The sequence below is a fragment of the Homalodisca vitripennis genome, chromosome 5 (genome assembly GCF_021130785.1).
Source record: "Homalodisca vitripennis isolate AUS2020 chromosome 5, UT_GWSS_2.1, whole genome shotgun sequence".
Lineage (NCBI taxonomy): Eukaryota > Metazoa > Arthropoda > Insecta > Hemiptera > Cicadellidae > Homalodisca > Homalodisca vitripennis.
In genome coordinates, this window is record NC_060211.1 from 127,881,193 (window position 1) to 127,903,644 (window position 22,452).

General features: G+C 32.3%; 2 protein-coding genes across 5 annotated transcripts in view; both read left to right on the forward strand.

The window, feature by feature from the left end:
- LOC124362863 (sialin-like) overlaps positions 1-22,452 on the forward strand; it is a 136,917-nt gene that overhangs the window by 69,771 nt on the left and 44,694 nt on the right. The window contains exon 1 of one of the 4 annotated variants that reach the window (XM_046817725.1): positions 9,556-9,673. The exons of 2 other annotated variants lie outside the window; for them this stretch is intronic. In XM_046817725.1, the coding sequence (XP_046673681.1) occupies positions 9,631-9,673 (43 nt within the window). In that variant the 5' untranslated portion in view covers positions 9,556-9,630. Of the gene's footprint in view, positions 1-9,555; positions 9,674-16,122; positions 16,245-22,452 lie in introns of those variants that run through there. One more of the 4 variants, XM_046817727.1, reaches the window with a different exon arrangement.
- LOC124362864 (signal peptidase complex catalytic subunit SEC11A) lies at positions 2,296-3,432 on the forward strand. The gene has a single exon (XM_046817729.1). The coding sequence runs from the start codon at positions 2,565-2,567 to the stop codon at positions 3,099-3,101; it is 537 nt and encodes a 178-aa protein (XP_046673685.1). The 5' UTR covers positions 2,296-2,564; the 3' UTR covers positions 3,102-3,432.

Below are 22,452 nucleotides of genomic sequence, written 5' to 3' on the forward strand. Positions count from 1 at the left end.
CTGGTATGTGATATAAGTAGGTCTGTCGACAAACACTGCCAATCACCAACTCCGAAGTAATCGTCTATGTCGTCTCTTTGTTACGTTTATAAGGGATTTAACGTTTTAATATTTAATCAAACATTACTGTTTTGAGTTGCTGTCAAGCACATTGAGTTAACAATCAACATAACAATTTTCTTTGATTCGAGAAACTTTTAGTTTGATTTCGAAACCAAGTAAATAACTGACGTTTTTAGTTGGAAACTAAATTGATTTAAAGGAATTTAAACACCACTTGTGCAATACGTGATATATATATATATATATATATATATATATATATATATATATGAGTTTGTCTATGTATGTATATACACACAGAGTGTTCCGCGATAGTCTGGTTAAAAAAATTAAAGAAAACACAAAACGAAACAAAAAAAGTTTATATGAATAATTCTGAATATGTTTTATATCGTCTCATTTAGTATAAATTTGTGGTAAATTTTGTTTTTTCTAAAAAATCATCACAAAAATAGTGAATGCGAATAACTTGAGAAACTGAGCATTTATTATTTTTATGAATGCACAATTAGAAATAAATGTATGAATAATATAAGTTTACATTTCAAACGGGTTGTATACAAGTTTTCAAATTAACTCTCTCAAAAATCATTATTCGTACATAAGTGTTGAAAAATTATAAATAATTTAACTGTATCTACTTCGTTTAAATTGATTAAAAAATGAAATAGTTAACGCTATTTCAGTGGTTAGGTGTTTGTATTGTGTTAGGGGTGAAAAGGTTATGCTTTTGTATCCAAATACGGTTTTAATTTTATTACTGATTACATCATCAACAGATGATTGATTAAAATAGAACATTTCTATTCACAAGGGAATTTTGCAACATATTCGTATAGACCTTGCTTGTTTTTGGTATAACTTCCTGAAGTTATACCAACCTCTCGCGAAACACCTTGTAAATGGCTTGAAGAGAAGTATAACCTAAGTATTGGGTACTATTTCAGTCCATTACAACAAATTTTCTGAGCTTTACTAGTATTTTAAAATCAAATTGCTATGTTTGTGAATTCTAATTTGCTTCTACAATGAATGAAATTACATTTTTAAATAAGATTCTGATCAAAAAAATAAATCAAACTATAGTGTTTTCAGCTATAACAACATTTTTATTAATTTAAAGAGTTCATAATATTATTGTATTTTTCTTGGCTATCCATCAGTCTATAAAAGACTCTTTCTATAAAGAGACCATAAACATATTATGGACAGTATAAATAATCAAATATCATTTGAAATAACACCAAATATTCATAAAATTTCATGGAAACTTTTCATTTGGTTCAGTAGTGTAGTTATATATAGTTTCCATAACTCTGTTTCCACATGCCCACATCTTGAATAAGACGATGAAAATTTTAACATTTGAGTTAACTTTCAGGTAGTTCTTTACGGAAGTTTTGTTAGGAATGAAATATAAATAATTATATGGTTAATTGGCATCAGATTTACCTGGAACTTATGAATATCTGGTAAAATTAAAAAATGCAATTATTTTATTTTCAAATAAAACTAGATTATCAGTGAAAATTATTATGATTAATGTTGAAAAACGTACACAAAGTCATTCCGTAGCTAGAAGTCTCATTCTCATAGAAAACAGTTGCCGTGAAAACAGGTTCTACTACACTTCAACAATCGAGAGAAAACTTAATTTACATAAAAACTAACATATTATCACCTTTTTTATTTATATATTAGCTTATTTTGGAATACATGAATTTAATGCATCTTTCAATAATAAGGAAGTAGGCCACTGACCGGTGTGACCTCTAAACGTATATAATGATGTATTACCAGTGTTGTATGCTGTTGTGAGTTAAAGTTGCAAAACCATTCCTCTAAGTGTAATTTGTGTTTCCTATAATTTAATATCAAATAAGCCCTTTACCTGTCATAAACATGAAGGCAATTGATCGCGTTATATGGCTCTAGGGTTTTATTACTCTGTAAACAAGCTGATTCATGTAATTATTATGAATTACAGTGTGACCTTTGGCGGTTACATAGAAATATAAGATACTTCCTATTAAATAAACCAGTTTAAAATTGTTTCTTTGAATTCAAAACTTATCTATAAATCCAGGAATCATCTAGTAAAGAAACTTATCCTTAGTTGAAAATACAAAGACGTTTTTACAAATCAAAACTTTTAACATTTGTTATAAATTATAGAAATTTCAACGGTTTTTAAATATTGTTAAATGCCGATATTTCACCATAATATTAACTAATGCTTACGTTTATAAAGCAATATTTTGATTCAGTTAACGATACGAGTCGTTATTTTACACTACCACCCTTTGTATGTTGACGTATCACTCTTTAAGGTTCTGACATCACACTGGCGTAATGTTGACTTTGGTGATTCTATCCATTACTGCCATCCAAACACAGCTGTTCGTAGAGGAATCCAACAGCTGTTCGTATAGGAAAGTCAACAGCCATTGTTTAGCATCCAGTTCGCGTTTATTTACTTCAGTCGTCGCAAACGTCCCAAGATGGTCTTTGGGTTCATCGAGGAGTTGAAACGCACGAATAAGCGACAGTGCCTGGACCAAGTGCTCTGTCTCGCTATGGTAGTGTGCTCAGCACTGATGGTATGGAAGGGTCTGATGGTAGTGACCAACAGCGAGAGCCCCATAGTGGTAGTGTTGAGTGGCAGCATGGAGCCGGCCTTCCACCGCGGGGACCTCATGCTGCTCGTCAACTACCCGGAAGACCCTGTCCGCACGGGGGATATCGTCGTGTTCCGGGTGGAGGGTAAGGAGATCCCCATCGTGCACAGGGTGGTGCGGGTCCACGAGCGGGAGGACGGCACCTTCAAATTTCTCACCAAGGGCGACAACAACCCCGTGGACGACCGTGGACTGTACAGCCCTGGCCAGCTCTGGCTCACGGAGAAAGACGTGGTCGGCAGAGCCAAGGGGGTGCTCCGCTACGTCGGCTTGATAACCATCTTCATGAATGAGTATCCCAAAATAAAGTTCGCTGTAGTGACCATTCTTGGGCTGAAGGTGCTGCTCAACAAACAATAGATGAGATTCGGAAGAATTATTTTATTTTTCCAAGATAAACGGTTTTTTTATGTTTGTTCGCGGTTTAGATTTCAGATTAATTTAATTTATGTGATTTTTAGGCGTTTTATCAATAAACGGAGTGCATAAAAGTTTAAGTATAATATGTAAAATCAGTACTTATTTAGTTGTTAACACCTCTGTAACAGGGAAATACGTTTATACACTATTTAACTTAAATGTAGGTTTCAAGGAACTATGTTCCTTAGTTAGGAACTTGTTAATGCGTTATAGATATACGTCTAATGAAGTAATTACAGTCTTTATAAAATATACAGTTATATAAATTACAGTAAACGAGTTTACCCTAATTGAAAATTACGCTTGTCCAATGTAGACGCTTCTCGCATATAATTTGTTTAACCTTTAATTTGTTTAATTGAGGTTACTATTGCTCACTCATTAGGCTCAGATTAGGTTTTATTTCATCCCTACATATTACTGTAAATTACTGTAAAGATGTCATAAAATCAACTTGTCTGCAAAGTTTTGGTGTACAAACTGGTAAACAGTTTATTTGAACATTCTTTTCTCTGAAATATCTCACATATTTTCACATATTAGCCTTTTTAGAAAAAAAATTGCACATTTTTGAATACTTTTAACTCCATTGTAGTGGAAATAATCCTGAAGTAAATTATTTAAACTGGAGTCAAACTAAAATGCAACTAGTTTGATCAACTGTATCTCTGCAAACCAAATTATTTCGCTGATTTGGCCAAAAGCTCCAGTTCCTGATCAGATATATCCGAGGCATTCTGCGATGTTTTTGCGAAAAATAAATCATTTGTTGGAAAATAGTCCTCTCATCCCTTTGGAGTCCTAATATCGGACTGGAATACATATTTTTTTGTTATGTATGTTTATCAGATTTGTCATCGAGTATCGTGATTAAAGTCATCTACTCCCTCCTAAGGACACAAAAGCGAGAGAGGTAATGCACCAACTTCCTCCTGACGTAACATATTGTAGTGACAAACGCGGTCTTTATACTCCCTCTTGGCTCGTATCGTAAAGTTCAACTCGTAATTGTGTTAAGTGACAGATAGCGTCGTTGCGTGGGTTATTTGATCTACAATTACATTATATACAACCCCCCTTTGGATTATCTTAAAATTTCCGTTATCTCTGTTTTCCGAATTTATAAATGCAAGCCAATTTATGAAACGTGTCCTACTTCTCATAGGAAAAGGCTAGTTAAAGAATATAAATTCATCATTCTTTTAATTTTAAGAATGTATGATCCTTAAAATTTAATATTGTAAGTATTCTTGCTTGAGAGGTTTTTGCAGCAAACCTTTGTACATGCTTGTCTTGAAATATTCTCAGGTCTTTGAATTTGTTTCTTTTCAACAAAGGTATTTCATTTTATTGAACAACATTTTTTGCTCGCGATCAAAGTCATCCCTCCATCCTCACCACAGCTCATGCCGATGACTAACGCTACTGGTTCAGAACTTACGTACACAAGTAAATGAATGTTTGGTGGGATATTTTTGACTTATGCACGACGGTGTTCTCTCTTCTTTGTGTTTCATTAAATCAAGTTTATAGCCACACTATCTCAAAGTATGTAGAGTGACAATACCTCAAAGGTCAACAAAACGCCATTTAGTGCATTAAATCACTCCCGCTAGCGTTGATTTAATCATAAAAACGTGAGGCCAATAATTATTAATCAACAAGATAGTAACTATATCATCTAAAATCACATTTTTCTTTATGAAAGCTCATTATTATTACAAGGTGATCACAAAACAGAGATTTTAATGAAAAATTAAAACATTCCGTTCGTCAAACACCATTAATACAAATAAGTGTTGATATGGTGTACACATTCCATTTTAAATTCATAAATTACATGTGTAATGTTGCCTAGACCAACGACTTTCCTATTTTAAATATATTTTTAATAAATAATGCTTATGATTGCATTAATCAGTTACAATTTGTATCATACTTTTGTTGATATTTAAACTATAAACATGGAAGTAATTAACAAAAGATTATTTTAAAGTCACGATTAATAAAGAACATATTTCAGCACTAAACGGTATTAATACATATAATGTTTGGAATGACTAAAACGGTATCTAGATAAGTTCTTTTGCAATGGTGATATTATTCAGTCCAATGTTTTGTTCTCTTGTTCTAATAATACAACTCTCTAAGAGATCGTGATTTAATCAAAGCACGAGATTTATGGCAGTGGATTGAATAAATGTCTCGGTTTGTCCTAGAATATTAGATATTTCAACAGTTAATGAGCATTGAATCGTTGATGCACGATAATACACATAGCAGTTCAGCCAGATAAAGCGGGAGAGGGAGGATTTATTAATTTGTTTTGTTCACTCATCACTGATATGTTTACAATGTTAAGAAATCAAAACAATCATTTGCAACGGCTCTGTCAAGATATCATATTTCGCAATCTAATACCGAACATTACCAGTACCCTGTGACGTACATTGTTTCCCAGTGATGTAGATGCCATAAATGTACAAAATCATATCGCATCTGCTTACAACCGGCAGTAGTATTGTGATGTGGCTATTGTTACTGACTGTATAAAACGAATGAATGATTCTGACAGTTTCTATCTTGAATGTGCTAATAAGAGAACGTATAACATCTACTTACAACTGGCTGTTATTATCCTACGACAGTAGTATTGTGATTTGGCAATTGTTACTCACTATCTGAACGAATGATTCTGACAGTTTCTATCTTGAATGATAACGTATAACATCTGCTTACAACTGGCTGTGATTATGCTAAGACAGTAGTATTGTGAATTGGCAATTGTTACTGACTGTATGAACGAATGAATGATTCTGACAGTTTCTATCTTGAATGTGCTAATAAGAGAACGTATAACATCTACTTACAACTGGCTGTTATTATCCTACGACAGTAGTATTGTGACTTGGCAATTGTTACTCACTATCTGAACGAATGATTCTGACAGTTTCTATCTTGAATGATAACGTATAACATCTGCTTACAACTGGCTGTTATTTATGCTACGACAGTAGTATTGTGATTTGGCTATTGTTACTGACTGTATGAACGAATGAATGATTCTGACAGTTTCTATCTTGAATGTGCTAATAAGAGAACGTATAACATCTACTTACAACTGGCTGTTATTATGCTACGACAGTAGTATTGTGAATTGGCAATTGTTACTGACTGTATGAACGAATGAATGATTCTGACAGTTTCTATCTTGAATGTGCTAATAAGATAACGTATAACATCTACTTACAACTGGCTGTTATTATGCTATGACAGTAGTATTGTGATTTGGCTATTGTTACTGACTGTATGAACGAACGAATGATTCTGACAGTGTCTATCTTGAATGTGCTAATAAGATAACGTATAACATCTACTTACAACTGGCTGTTATTATCCTACGACAGTAGTATTGTGAATTGGCAATTGTTACTGACTGTATGAACGAACGAATGATTCTGACAGTTTCTATCTTGAATGTGCTAATAAGAGAACGTATAACATCTACTTACAACTGGCTGTTATTATCCTACGACAGTAGTATTGTGATTTGGCAATTGTTACTCACTATCTGAACGAATGATTCTGACAGTTTCTATATTGAATGTGCTAATAAGATAACGTATAACATCTACCTACAACTGGCTGTTATTATGCTACGACAGTAGTATTGTGATTTGGCAATTGTTACTGACTGTATGAACGAATGAATGATTCTGACAGTTTCTATCTTGAATGTGCTAATAAGAGAACGTATAACATCTACTTACAACTGGCTGTTATTATCCTACGACAGTAGTATTGTGATTTGGCAATTGTTACTCACTGTATGAACGAATGAATGATTCTGACAGTTTCTATCTTGAATGTGCTAATAAGAGAACGTATAACATCTACTTACAACTGGCTGTTATTATCCTACGACAGTAGTATTGTGATTTGGCAATTGTTACTCACTATCTGAACGAATGATTCTGACAGTTTCTATATTGAATGTGCTAATAAGATAACGTATAACATCTACTTACAACTGGCTGTTATTATCCTACGACAGTAGTATTGTGATTTGGCAATTGTTACTCACTATCTGAACGAATGATTCTGACAGTTTCAATATTGAATGTGCTAATAAGATAACGTATAACATCTACCTACAACTGGCTGTTATTATGCTACCACAGTAGTATTGTGATTTCGAAATTGTTACTAGTGAGTAACAATGTAATAGTTACTCTGTTCAGATAGTGATCTGAACGAATGATTTTGACAGTTTCTATATTGAATGTGCTAATAAGATAACGTATAACATCTACTTACAACTGGCTGTTATTATCCTACGACAGTAGTATTGTGATTTGGCAATTGTTACTGACTGTATGAACGAATGAATGATTCTGACAGTTTCTATCTTGAATGTGCTAATAAGAGAACGTATAACATCTACTTACAACTGGCTGTTATTATCCTACGACAGTAGTATTGTGATTTGGCTGTTGTTACTGAATGTATGAACGAATGAATGATTCTGACAGTTTCTATATTGAATGTGCTAATAAGATAACGTATAACATCTACCTACAACTGGCTGTTATTATGCTACGACAGTAGTATTGTGATTTGGCAATTGTTACTCACTATCTGAACGAATGATTCTGACAGTTTCTATCTTGAATGTGCTAATAAGATAACGTATAACATCTGCTTACAACTGGCTGTTATTATGCTACGACAGTAGTATTGTGATTTGGCAATTGTTACTGACTGTATGAACGAATGAATGATTCTGACAGTTTCTATCTTGAATGTGCTAATAAGAGAACGTATAACATCTACTTACAACTGGCTGTTATTATGCTACGACAGTAGTATTGTGATTTGGCAATTGTTACTCACTGTATGAACGAATGAATGATTCTGACAGTTTCTATCTTGAATGTGCTAATAAGAGAACGTATAACATCTACTTACAACTGGCCGTTATTATGCTACGACAGTAGTATTGTGATTTGGCAATTGTTACTCACTATCTGAACGAATGATTCTGACAGTTTCAATATTGAATGTGCTAATAAGGTAACGTATAACATCTGCTTACAACTGGCTGTTATTATGCTACGACAGTAGTATTGTGATTTGGAAATTGTTACTCACTATCTGAACGAATGATTCTGACAGTTTCTATCTTGAATGATAACGTATATCATTCTGCTTACAACTGGCAGTGACTGGCTGAACGGTTCTACCAATATAGAGATAACCACATTTTCATTCCGAAGCATTCTGTTTAACAATATATACGGTGTAATAAAAAAAAAAATATATATATATATATATGTAGTATATATGAGGTAAAAAAACGAAAATTTGGTGAATTTTTAGGTTGACAGGAATTGATTTCACATAATTAAAAATTGTTTGAAAATGTTCCTTGGTGTGGGGACATCATATAACCCAAAATATTTGGGTTTTGTGATGACAAACCAAAACATCTTTGACGGAAACCGCGGGTTCTCTTCAGTTTATAATTTTTTACAAGGTAAAATTAAATTTAAAATGTCATAACTAATGTTTGTTTTATATATATATATATTAGTTGAATTTATAAATGGAGAAGGTTATATTTCATAAAGTACGAGTGAATGTATATAATTGTTTATGTTCAATTAAAAGTACAGAAAGGATAGTTTTGGAGACTTTTCATCCCTCATTCGTGAAATGGAAATCATTCTTAATGTTTCTGACATTAGGAACTGTCTAAAATGCTTTTTATTTTATATACCTTAATTACTTATACTTTAGCATTTTCAGTCATTGCCTTCCCGAATATTTGAATAGAGCTTTCAATCTGTAAAGTTGGGATTTTTTTTATTTAATACTGAACAAAAATAATAATACCTTCGGTTTTTGTATACGTTTCAATAGTTAAGTACAAAACATTGGGTACACATAAAAAATGTTTGCTAGAACGACGCTCCTATTTAGCGAAACAGACTTAAGTTTACATAACGACATTCCTCAAATTTCTTTTTCTCTATCAATATTGAGAGGCAAATTTCTTGGTCAGCCTGCAGACGGTAGTAACTAAACAAGGTTGATCGTGGCTGTACTATTCCTAGTCGAAGGGAAGGCTGGCAATTCCACAGATTATAGTAATAATTGATCAATCAACTGCACATACTATCTGGTATACTATTGTGTTTTTTTTAAATGCGAGCAGTGGTAAGGATAATAGTGATAGTAGGCCTGACTCTCCTTAATTTACCTTATCATCATAATATATCACTCAGACTCAATATCTAAGTGATTTATGTCTCATCGGGATAACCGTTGCGGTCAAAAGATACTAATGTTGTCAGTAACTCGCGCTGTGGGGTACATGTAATACAGTTGGTAGACCTTAAGTTAGTGAAATATCCGTTAAAATCTAATATATGTTGTTGTTATCGAAAGCAGGCTAGAAGTTTTATCGATGGAATTTTATAAAAAGACAGTGTTTTCCGCCATAATATACAGTAAGTATTAAGTTGATGTATTATTTTTCATGACTTGTGCTCTTAGAGTAAATGGAAAAATTCATTTGTGCAGTGCAAAATATATATCGCAGTATTCATATTTCAATAGATGAAATAACTCTAAATATTGTACTCTACACTGTAATAAATTATAGGCCTAACAGCTTCTTGCATGGCTTAGGCAAACATCATGATATGAGTAAACATTAGCCAGTTTCGTAATACGAGTCATGGTGGTTTCTTAGCAGTCCTGCCTATGTTTTATGAAGTTATTTTAAATGGAAGTTTTTATTAGGTTTCAATTAATATTTCTTCAAGTTAGGAAAAGTGAATGCAAAATAACTAACAGACACTAGTGTCAAGTTTTTTATATTTAATTCTACAGTTTCTCTCCTAAAAAATGTGAATAATCCTCCCCTCTTTAGTTTTTAATTTCTGTCTATTACTATTAATAATAATCTCTTTTTTATCAAATAGTACTAATAACAACTTTTTTAAATTAAGTTGGTCCATGAACTGACTTTTTTCTCACCTTAAAATACGTGTCTGAAAAATCACATTTAAACCTTTTTATTAGTTTACCTCAAAGCATTGTTATTGTTCCAGCACTAATTAATATCAGCTGTTTTTGATACTAAAACTTGATAATATGATTATATTGAGTTGTTATGATTCGAATAAAATAAAAACAAAGTTTTACTTTGTTCTTTGTGATAAAAAGGTTATTCATCACACGGAGCAAAAGTACCTCTCGGCGCTTAATCGTATTTCCGACCTTGGTTTAGCCTCGCTCGTAAATACAACTACTGTATATTGCATTTCAACAATATACCGTACTGGATCGCAAACCTCTACCTTTGGTTATTCAATCACAATCAGACATTCCATTCATGTATTATACTACTTTACACAGTCATTGGATCCATCTTTTACTATGACATATCCCAGCGAATCACCATTAATTAATAATATTGCAGATGACACCAATAAATTTATCGTCATAATACTTTGAGATTTTTTTTACCAATTATTTTCAATGTTGTTCAAGAAAAACGACTAAGGTAACCATTTAGATGTTATTTGTATCATTGAAAAATAAAAACGACAAAGAAACTGAAGTAAAGAAAGACGGACGTGCATAACATAGAAAGCAATTTAATTATTATAGTAGGCTTTAAATGGTCTGATATGATTGTAATTACTTACTGCAATTCTCACGTGCGTATTTCGTTGTTACTACCATGAGCCATACAACTATATAGCACCATTAAAATAGTGTTATTACCTGCGTTTTTTATTTTTTCATTTTATTATTTTACTATTACATTATTTCCTGTAGACTTAAGTTAAGCTCTCAACCCAAAGTACCCAGTTTCAAAATCAAATTAAATGGTGACTAAGAGAGGAAACTAACTTGATAAATATCTTGATCGTTAGTAAAAGAATTCAATGTTTTACAAAGGATAACTGATAAAATAATGGACGGTTTTGTGTGCATAAATACTTTCACCTAGATTAAAATACCATATAATTAATAAATCTACAAGGAACATTATCAAACTTCTTTTTATAATAATAATCATTTAAAAGAACCAGAGATTTGCATAACAGTAAATCCGATAATTTTCATAACAGTAAAAACCTCTCAAGGAAGTCTTAAGGGCGAAATTACTTTTTATTTTAAATTCACAGTTCTTTAAAAAAACTTGCTTGAAGACAAAAATTAAAAAAGTTTTGTTATTACGATACTCAATGTTACAGTAATTAAAGTAGGAAATTTAAGCAAATTTTCTAATCAGGCCCAAATAAACGACTAAAGATAAAAAAACCCAAATGTTTAGAGTGTGTACATGAGTTTTAGGAATTGAGATGTGATTTATTCATTTATAAGATAAGAAAATTGTAATTTAAATTAAATATAATTTAAGAAAATTACTTAGTTTTTAAACATTATTTTCTTAAAGATATTAAATTATTTTATAAAAAATACATCCTCCCGTCGTCTTTTATGTACGTGCGTAAAAGTGTTAGTATATTTAGAAGAGTCGGGATATGAAAAATTTTATATACGTGCATGAATAGATTTTACGATTTTACCAAACTTTACTTTGTTATAGTACTACACGTAATAATTCTTTGTATTATTCGTTGTCATGTTGGCAACACTACTTGAAATGTACTTCCAACTACTCGTATCTAAAGCTTGAACAATGAGCAAATACAGCGAGGCAAAATTGGCTACGGACCTATGGAAAAAGTCAGACAAAAGAAAAATTTTCTAAAATGGAAGCTTGCTGACCAATATTTTGAGGCATACGATCCAGAAAACCTATCGTATTGAGTTGGTGGCCACTCAATAGTCAGTTTCAATGCTTTAGTTATATGGTTCTTAGTTTTCGTTGATTCACCGTTTAAGTTTATATTAATTTTATATCTCAGTAACCATTGCAGGTAAATGTGGTTTCCTGCTCGAGGGTTTAAGGTGTTTTAAAATTATATGTTCAGATTTTGTTTCTAAAAAGTAAGTAAAAAAGTTATTTTTGAAAAGAAATGTATATTTTTGTTTTTGATCTTTTACTAAAATCTCGCGTAGATTATTATTTTTAGTTTTGAAACCTCGGCACTGAATATTTATTTACATATTGTGAATATCCTGAGTTATAATTGTAAAAACAAACAATATTTTGTCATGTTTGGTTTTGAAAGTGCAACAGTTTTCCGCAATCGATGCTAAATTTAGGGAACATTGAAGACTTTTACTAACACAGAATAACATCAAAATATGCAATCGGAAAATAAATTATACCCAAGTAGTCAAAATCAGTTAAGGAGCAATTTACTTTTACTAATATTATTAAATTAATGAGGACTGATATGTCTTATTAGTTTTAAATACTAACAAGTTTAAAAATTGTTAGTTTCAATGGATTAAAAAACTGTGAAATCATAAAAAAGTATTTTTGGATATATATGTTCGAACTAAAGTATAGCCGATTTATCGATCATATGACAGAATAGTGTTTTTCACGGTTTTGTCAATATTTTAAGAACATTTAAACCTACTTGTTTTATAATACTGTAATGAGATTATTTAGTAGACAGGTAAGTCAGGCAATGATTGTGTTGCACATGCTATCATATTTAATTATGTACAAAGAAAATCTTCAGTTACCATGAAATTTGTCATTTTATGTGCATAAAAGTGCACCAAATTCCAACTCCGTATTTTAAACAGTTTTAATATATGTAATAAGGAACACACAGACAGAGAACCGGAAGCATCTTCGGACTGGCGTTTCATTCAATTATTTTGATGCCCTCAACCAATTTCAGGAATATTAATCCAATCCAGTATAGGAGGCCAATTTTATTGATTAAATCAATTTTAGAGACACGCTGTATAACCATATTAATAGTGAATGGTGACAGAGGTGAGGTCCAGACTCCGAAACGACTTCCAGCTGGCCGGCCGCCACGTCATATCAGTAAACAGCTTTATCAGTTCATTGATAAAGAAAAGGCGGGAGCGACACAGGGATTCGTAGAAGAAGGAGGAGGGATACGTGTACGCACGACGTACAAGTATAAGTAGCCGAAAGGTCTCTTCAGTGTACGCTCGTTTATCTGTTCGACTGCAAATCAGCCAAGTACCCGAAACATCTCGTCAGTGTACGCTCGTTTATCTGCTCGACTGCAAATCAGCCAAGTACCCGAAACATCTCGTCAGTGTACGCTCGTTTATCTGTTCGACTGCAAATCAGCCAAGTACCCGAAACATCTCGTCAGTGTACGCTCGTTTATCTGTTCGACTGCAAATCAGCCAAGTACCCGAAACATCTCGTCAGTGTACGCTCGTTTATCTGCTCGACTGCAAATCAGCCAAGTACCCGAAACATCTCGTCAGTGTACGCTCGTTTATCTGCTCGACCACTATCAACCACGTAAATATCACTCATACAATTTACACTGTTAGTATTTAAAGTTAAAAGATAAAGATGATCAAGCAATTTTTCTGTTTTTTGTCTGTAGAAATAGCAATTTAAAAGGTTGTGACTAAAATGTATAAGAAAATTAATCTAAATATTATTGCACCATCTTAAATATTTCGGTTACTAAAATAAATATCAATTCAAAAATACCAAGATCAAATGTACCCAGAGGGAGACTGAGAAAATTATTGCCTTCTCTTGAAATGAACTATCTTAAGAATACATAGTTAAATTTTTAAACATCTAGAGATGAGAGGCGGTGTCCGTAAGTTGTAAAATAAGATTATATCATATTCTCTGGTTTACCCACTAGCAGCTATAAGATATCTTTGAATTAGTCTGTGGCGAGTGATGCGTGTTTTAAAATATTCGCTCAACAATACATCATAATTTATCAGTTTGAATATTCGGGAATCCTGGAAGTAGACGGTGTTTTATTATTTTTATAATAAGTTCTAATAACATATTAAGATTGTTACGAAAATAAAACTTAACTTATTTAATAATCCTCTCCCATTTAACTCTCTTGGGGACCCAGTAGTAATTAGAGGTATTGGGCGGGGGAAGTACAATGAGATAAAAACATGAAATAGGGTGAAGATGAAAAGGGCAAATTTAGTAGTGATGTATCATGAGAAGAGAGGGTAACGTAGCTTAAGAAAAACCCAACTAAATCTAACAAAACAAAGTTAGTAACAACAATGTTACTAATATCTGTGTTAATTTCACAGCGCACAAGTATTACAGCTAAAAGTAACTTAGAAAGTAGTTCCAATTTAAAAAAAAAAACTTCGCACGTGTTGGTCAGCATATCGGAAAACTCAACATCCATAATATTGAGCAGTAAACGTAAAATGAAGTACCGGTAGTACATTACAAAAATTACTAGCTACTCTCTCGTTTTATTTCATATACATTAATAAATACAAACGCAATGAATATGTATGTAACTGTCATTCGTAAAATATATGAATTTCGTGTTGTATAAACACAATTGTGTAATATTCCAAAATCTTACGCTCCAATTTCAAGATATGAAGGTTCACTCATTTAAATTAAATTATTGCTACGTTAATTATTTAGAACAATTTAAGTATATAAAATATAATTAATATAATAGAATAATTTCTTTGTGCTATATAAAAATGTATTTAATACATCTTGTTATTGTTAAAATCAATGCATAATTGCTTTTTAGACCTTTTGATAGTATAATTGTACTGAAAAAACATTTTGGAAATGTGAATTATGGGAAATATAACTATAGTTTTCTTGAGTGGTTACCACCTTGACATTTAGTAGATGATAGATGGTCTATGAACAGAACACATTTATAAATATGAAATACCTGATAGGTAAAGAAGGTAAGAAACAAGAATAAAGAGATAATAGGGAGTATGTAATTACCAAAGGGATAAGAAAACATAAGAGTTGAATAAGGATAATAGAAGAAGCACACTTAATATAAAGTAAAGAGTGGATATAAAAATAGCTAAACGCATTAAAAGGATTCCAAGCCAATGTGTATTTAATGATGTAACCTACAAACTCGAAGAAAAGAACAATTAAATTGTAGAAGTATATGAAAGAAGAAGGGAAGCTTAAATAAAACTAACTCAATGGTACAAAATTTGACAAAAGCAGAAGATGAGAGATAAAAGAAAGGACCGAGGTCCTAGAAAACTAAGGTGAAGCAATTTCATAATTATATCGAGAGATTCGGAAAGAGAAAAAATAAATATAAAGACCGATCGAAACAATGGTTATAAATGACGAAACGATTTAAAGAATTCATTTTAATCTTCTTCGTCGCCGACGTTTTTTGGATCTCTTCAGACGAACATTTGCGCCACGTTTGTGAGAACGTCAAATTCCAGGCTGCACTAAGAGGAAGGTGAACTGGAGCTAAACTCAACGTTCACACTGAATCATTTTTTCCCACCGTAGCTACGTTATGTGTGTAAAATAATCTCATTATATCTTTTGCAAACAGTATTGTTGCTTTTAACCGTGACGGTAAAATAAAGTGAGAGATTCCTAATAATTTCCGCGTTCCCAATGTAGTTGTATATATATATATATATATATATATATATATATATATATATATATATATACACACACACACATATATATATATTTAGTGTACGTGTGTGTGCGTGTGCGTGTGCGTGCGTGTGTAAAACTGTACTCTTTTTTTTATATAAAAAAATGTAATGCTGGAGGTAAATTGGAAATCAATAATTAAAAATTACGCTACATCTGTAACAGTTTGAAATTTTAAACGTTTTTAGAAATAAACACAACGATGCAGCTTTGAACTTATGCATAACTATGCGTTTCGATAATTAACGGGGTTATTCATAATGACAAGTTAACGACCACGAACAAATTCCAGTATATTCGGTAATGAGAGACAACGGCCATTGAAAACAGTGTGATTACGTTGTTATATAAGGGGTTAATCTGTTGCTTATCTCCGATCGCTGGGATCTGATAGGTTATAGTGCATCGAGGGCTCTCCCTATACGACCGTCATTCAGCATTGTCCAACCTTCCACAGTAAAACAGCTTCACTACAAGTAAGTCTAAACTGCCTTTGTGACTTTCATCGTGTGTATAAGTCCGTACTAATTCCATTCGCACTCTTCCAATCATGCAAAAATAGCTTAATTTTAAAAAGAATATATAATATATATACATATAATATACATATATAATGCTTATATTATTTATATCTTCTATTTGAAGTAGATTCTTTTTTAACAATTACTTGAGGTGTTAAAGCCAATTTTGTGCTTAACTCTTGAGCTGGCAGTGGCCGGATATCCGTCACATAAAATCGTTCAAGCTCTATCCATAGATATCAGGTACAGTTTTGCATCTACGGATTGCAAAAATGTTAAAGAAATATTATCCGATTGCAATGACATTCACATGGTTTTAAATAAGAAGAATCAAAGAACTCATGTTGAGTTTTAAAAGGCGTATTTCTTTAGGCGTTCTCTGTGGGTAGCTTTATCAACTTCAGTAAATCATTATTTAAATTTGGTTAAAATGTGGTAAAACTTATTTACATTACATAACTGGTTTGACAATAAAAAAGAACTTTGAAAACAGGGGAAACGGGGTCTTAATATACTTGTAGTTAGGTATGACTCAAAATTTGAGAATCAACTATTTTTACATGTTTACATAGCTTTTAAAATATATACCTTTAATAAACGTTGATATCACTCTATTTCTATGAGGGACTTTATCCATAAACTGTTACATATAAAGATTTCGTCATGGGTAGAATAAGCCTTAGAAACAAATACGGACGGTTGTTCTAAAGTCACTGTGTTGCTAGAGTTGTGTATGCCACCCCAGTGATGAGAGGGGGGAGGAGTTAGGGTGTGTTGCTATCGCCCTTCCTATGTCATGTGACATCCGCAAAAGTCTTTTCAATAACGAAGTTTGCAAAGTAATCTTTAGGTGAGGAAGAGACGGAAGGAATTTTCTTTAGAAACCGGATTTGAGCAGCTTACTGAGGCCAAGATCGAAGTTCCTGTAGTCGTTCGAATCGCACGTAACACTGAACAACTTCTTCCTTGTGTAATCTTGCTAAAGTACTGATCTTAGGTTCTTACACAGAATTTATAATTCAAGGCTACACTTCCACCCATGCATTAGTCTAGTCACGCCTATTTCCTATTCACAACTGCGTACCTGGGTTTGATTCCTTACGTATCAAGTTGGATACTTGCAGTATTAATATTTATCCTACGTGTAATCAATCAAACATTATTTATTCAACCTCATAATAACAGGAGTGATACAAAATAATATGATAACTTGTCTCTTGCAAAATGGCTTGTGATCTATACACCATACCTGTATTTTAGGACTTTAACGGTCCAGAATACTACGATGTTTTGAGAGCCACTTAGTAAATGTACTGAGCTGCATCTCTCATAGGAATTGGCTTCAAATCCAAAACCATAAAATACGGGTATAACTACTTATCTCTCACAAAATGGCTTGTGATTTACATATCACATTTTAAGACTTAGCAGGTCCATTATGATCTTTTGAGAGATTCAAGCCCTTTGGTAAACGTACTGAGCTGCACCGCTTATATGAATTGGCTTGCAATACAAAACCATAAAATACGAGTATAACTACTTGTCTCTCACAAACTTTCTTGTGATCTACATACCACCTTTTGAGACTTAGAAGGTTCATTATACTACGATCTTTTGAGATATTCTAGCCATTTAGTATACGTACTTAACTGCACGTCTTATAAAAATTGGCGTACGATAAAACGACTATAAAATAATACTTTAAGAAAATGAACACCGTATTTAAAGAGAGAGAGAGCATTGCACATTTTGATATGCAAAGTTTCACATGCAGTAAGTACAGTATTGATTTCGTACATTCTTAATCAGAAACAAAATTTAAATAAATTAAGAAAGCTGTACCACAAGCTGTTAATGCTATACATTGATTACATTTTTCTTTATTGTATAACTTACTTATAAATACCTGATAACCTTTGATCATTACGATGATTTGGACCATTTGTTAGGAGATCATTGTAAAGTCAATCTCAGAAAAGAATTTGTTACAATAATGTATAATAATGTTATAAATATGTATGTACACTTATAGACGACATGTTTTACTATTGCATTTTAGGTTCATCGCGCTCTTAAGTTTATGGTTCACGACTCAACAGAAATAAAATAAATTAGAGGTCACTTCCCGTTTCGAGCATTCAACTCGTTATTGGACAAGTTATCTTAATAATTAAAATAATTGTTATGGCGGTTTTGACCTAAATAGATAAATTTGTACGGACTTTACAGAAGGAAGTCCTGGTGATATTTTGTATAGCAGGCATACTGTGCTCCAGCGTGTAAATATGTTTATTTAACGTTACTATATGTATCAATATAAGATCATCTTGTTACAAATTACCATAATATTTATTACAGAACGATTTTTATCGAAAGAGAACCCATAGTAACCTGGTTAAGTGATATCAACTTTAACTGCCTCAAAAGAAGCCCCGCAACAGACCAGAGATTGTAGTCCATCATAAACCTTCATTTAAAACCAATCTTTATTTGGCATGCTGTGACTCACACACATTTCACGATAGACTAATATTATAGCATTTGTTATTTTAAAACAGATAACAATATAACAAACTAAATAAGCATGGCTTGCGATTTGGATCGAAAATTGGTGATTTGTAAAAATGGAATTGAATCTTTGGTAGTTATCCTGCTTTAGTCGTCAAGAACACATTTTTTGAGATTTTATCGGAGATTTTATCTGTAACACTACCTGAGAGAAACTTCTGCGTAGCGAAGGTCCCAAATCTCGCTGAAGCATCTTGCCGCTAAAAGTAAAAGTAAGTTTTGAAATTAAAAATCAGAGAAGTAATACTGTCAAGTTAGCATGGAAGGAGATATACAAGAGCCTCATACATAGCTGTTATGATTTATCCACACTTAAACATAGCTTGTTACAAGAATCACTTTGAATTTAATTAACTGTTTAATTTAACTAGAAGAATTCAGTGCGTATAAATTTAAAAATGCTTGAGATTTGGTGTGCCATACAACTATAACTTTTAACGCAGCTTTAAACTATCTATATTTAACTATTTAATAATCATTAAAGTAATATATTCTGTTACTCGTAGTTGTTGATAATCTCTAAGCAGGAGGGAGATAAAATGTATGAAGCATATTAAAATTCTCAGTATTTATTTAAAGCGGCAGACCATGATAACTTTTGTTACGTATGTGCTTGGGAGATGGGTAATAGTCATTAGCGTGAGTTTCCGGGATTCGTTCTACCTCAGAATCACTCCTCAGATGATTGGTCAATTTGCTAGTTCATTAGTTTTATTTCATATATTTCTTCTTGTAAAATCAATCAGACGAACATTTTGTCCCCACAGATTGTAAAGTTCTTTTATTTATTTAACTTCCACTATCAATTTAAATGGTCAAGAAAGAGTTCTTACTTATTGATACACAAAAAGTAACTTAGGTTGGAAAATTCGAATCTTCGAATGAAAAAAACAAAAACTATAATATGTGATTTGAGTAATCAATAAACAATACAAATGATACAATACTCCCATAAAAACTAAATTAGCCTGTATCTGCACAATACACCGTTTAGAATGTGTTTCAACTTATTGGTCAAATGATCTGTTAGTTCGTAATAGTGTGTATTGTGTATTGTGTTTTCATTTCACCAATACATTTAAAATCGTATTTGATAATTATCAATGAATAAATTGAACTGAATGAACATTTGTACCCGTATTTTCCTGCTTTCACTCGTATTTGCATTTACGTTGCCATGCCTAAGCGAAGCAATTATTTAGTCTATTGAAAACATGGCTTCGTTATCTATCCGGTGACATAACCATAACTGTTAAATCATTAGTCACACGATAACTACTTGCATGGTTAACTATGTTAACCTCTACAATCCTGTCTTTTAATAAAAACATTTAAAATTGTATTATTGTTTTCGCAAATTTAATTAGTACACGCCTCTTTTGGATTCAAATTACAATACATTATGTTTTCTTGGTTTCAATAAGAGTAACTACCTATTTACTTACTACGATAACCTAATTGTATACATACCGTAAATGATATAAAATTACATGTAAAATTGAAATAGTTATTTGGAGTGTTATAGCTATTTTGATTATCGTGATTATTATTAATAAGACAGTATATTTCCACTGAATGAACAAGATTAATTTCGTATAGTTTATGTTATCAGTTGATAACGGATGTAATCTAATGACAATTTTATCTAAACGTGAGAGCGAACAGATGCGTACACACTACACTTAGTGCTTGTGTTCCTGTGGTACAATAATGTTGCCAAATTAAGCCTCAATTTTCAGATCCTTTTTAACTCTTGATCTGAGACAAAGACAATAATTTCGCTCAATAACTATTACAGATCCTAGGTTTGACTAAGGACATCTAACTTTCCAGGTGAAAATTCACTATGGCAACCCTTTTGGAGTAGATGAACCTCCAGGCATTGTATTGTGAAAGTAATGGACAACAATATTCAAAACCGATTCAGGAATTATTAGGGTTAATCTGTAGTACTTTAGACGGTATCCAATGACAACTCTTTTGAAGTCTTTGATATTCCGGGTTTGGTGCTCCCTGGCACGGTGGGATACGGAGATGGATTGCGTTCTCACAAATAATATCACGAACTGTTCGGTCGGTTAAAATAAATCTTTTAACTCTTATTAAGAACTTAATTTGACACTAAACTATTACGTATATCACAAATCAGACTTTCTAATCTACAAAATTAATTCTTAAAAATATTAATTGAAGTTAAACATAACATGGCTGAGTTTGCAATTGGTTTATATAATTACAAAGCTGGTTTTTATAATTTAAGTAAAATTTATGAAATATAAAAAACTGTATATAAAATAATGACATGTTCCAAATTTTACATTAAAAACTATTTATTCTGTATTAAAAAATAAAGGTAAAATAAAAGGAGAAACAGGTGCTATTATCTCCTTTTAGCCTCCTTTAGCTGGCAGGCGGCTGAAGATAAACGACCTTGAGTTGTACCTGATAAGAAAACTGTAACTTCAAACACGTTTAAGTACTTATTTTATGTCGTAGTCTCGCGAGAGATGTCTCGTTTAAAAGACTAATTCACTTCCATACACGCTTTAGTTTTTCTTACAAAGTGTATATTTTGAATATTTAACAATAACTACATTTTGGATAACGAATACAAGTATCGAAGATAAACTTTAAAAATTTTTTGAGTTATATTAATTGTACCTTTAAAATGGAACATCATTCCTAAGACAAAAGGGTGTAAAAATTATATTTGAAATTTAATATTGTTCTTTACGGAGCTAAAATCAAAATGGCCATCAATATTGACTCTTATGAGTGTTAAAATATCAATAATTACTTCTTATCTATATAAGATATCGTAGGATATAAATAATTCCTACGGTATAAAAAATGGTGGGTAATTCCACCTACGGAAAGTTGTAACAAAGATGTTAGATAGTTATTCTAAGGTGTGAAATTCGGAAAGTAGACGAACCAGTGCGGATGTTCCTAAATTACCATTGCATGTCGACTATAAATTTTACATTGTTGTCTGCATGAATGAGAGGTGTCGACGGGGAAAAGTACAACATTGATTACTTTTTAGAGGCCAATTGTAGAGACTCTAGTATTTTCTGGAAATGCTTACGGCAGAATAGTATAGAGGGGTCAAAAGATCAAAAACTGCCTCCAAACATGAATACTAATGATATAAACAAGTACTTCATAGAGATGGACACGTATTGCGAACCTGATGAAGCATTGGAGCAGTTTTATGATATGAACAGAAGGGTAGGACTAACTAACAAGTTTAAGTTTAGGATAGTTTCACACAAAGAGGTGGTGTCAGCAATGAATGAAATTACCTCTAAGGCATTAGGAACAGACGTCATCGGTATTGATATGATAAGAGCAGTAAGCCCATATGCTATTGATGCCATTACCCACCTTGTAAATATGTCCTTGGCAAGAGATGGGTTTCCACAGACATGGAAAATGAGTATAGTCAAACCATTGCCGAAAACACAGATACCAACAAGTGTTTCTCATCTTAGACCCATATCAATCTTACCAGCCATGTCGAAAATAGTGGAAAAGTTGGTTGTGAGACAAATTGAGGATTTTGTTGATGAGCAAAATATTCTACCGAAACTCC

Coding starts and splice junctions, on each gene's coding strand:
- LOC124362864 (XM_046817729.1), top strand. CDS start 2,565: ATGGTCTTTGGGTTCATCGAGGAGTTGAAACGCACGAATAAGCGACAG.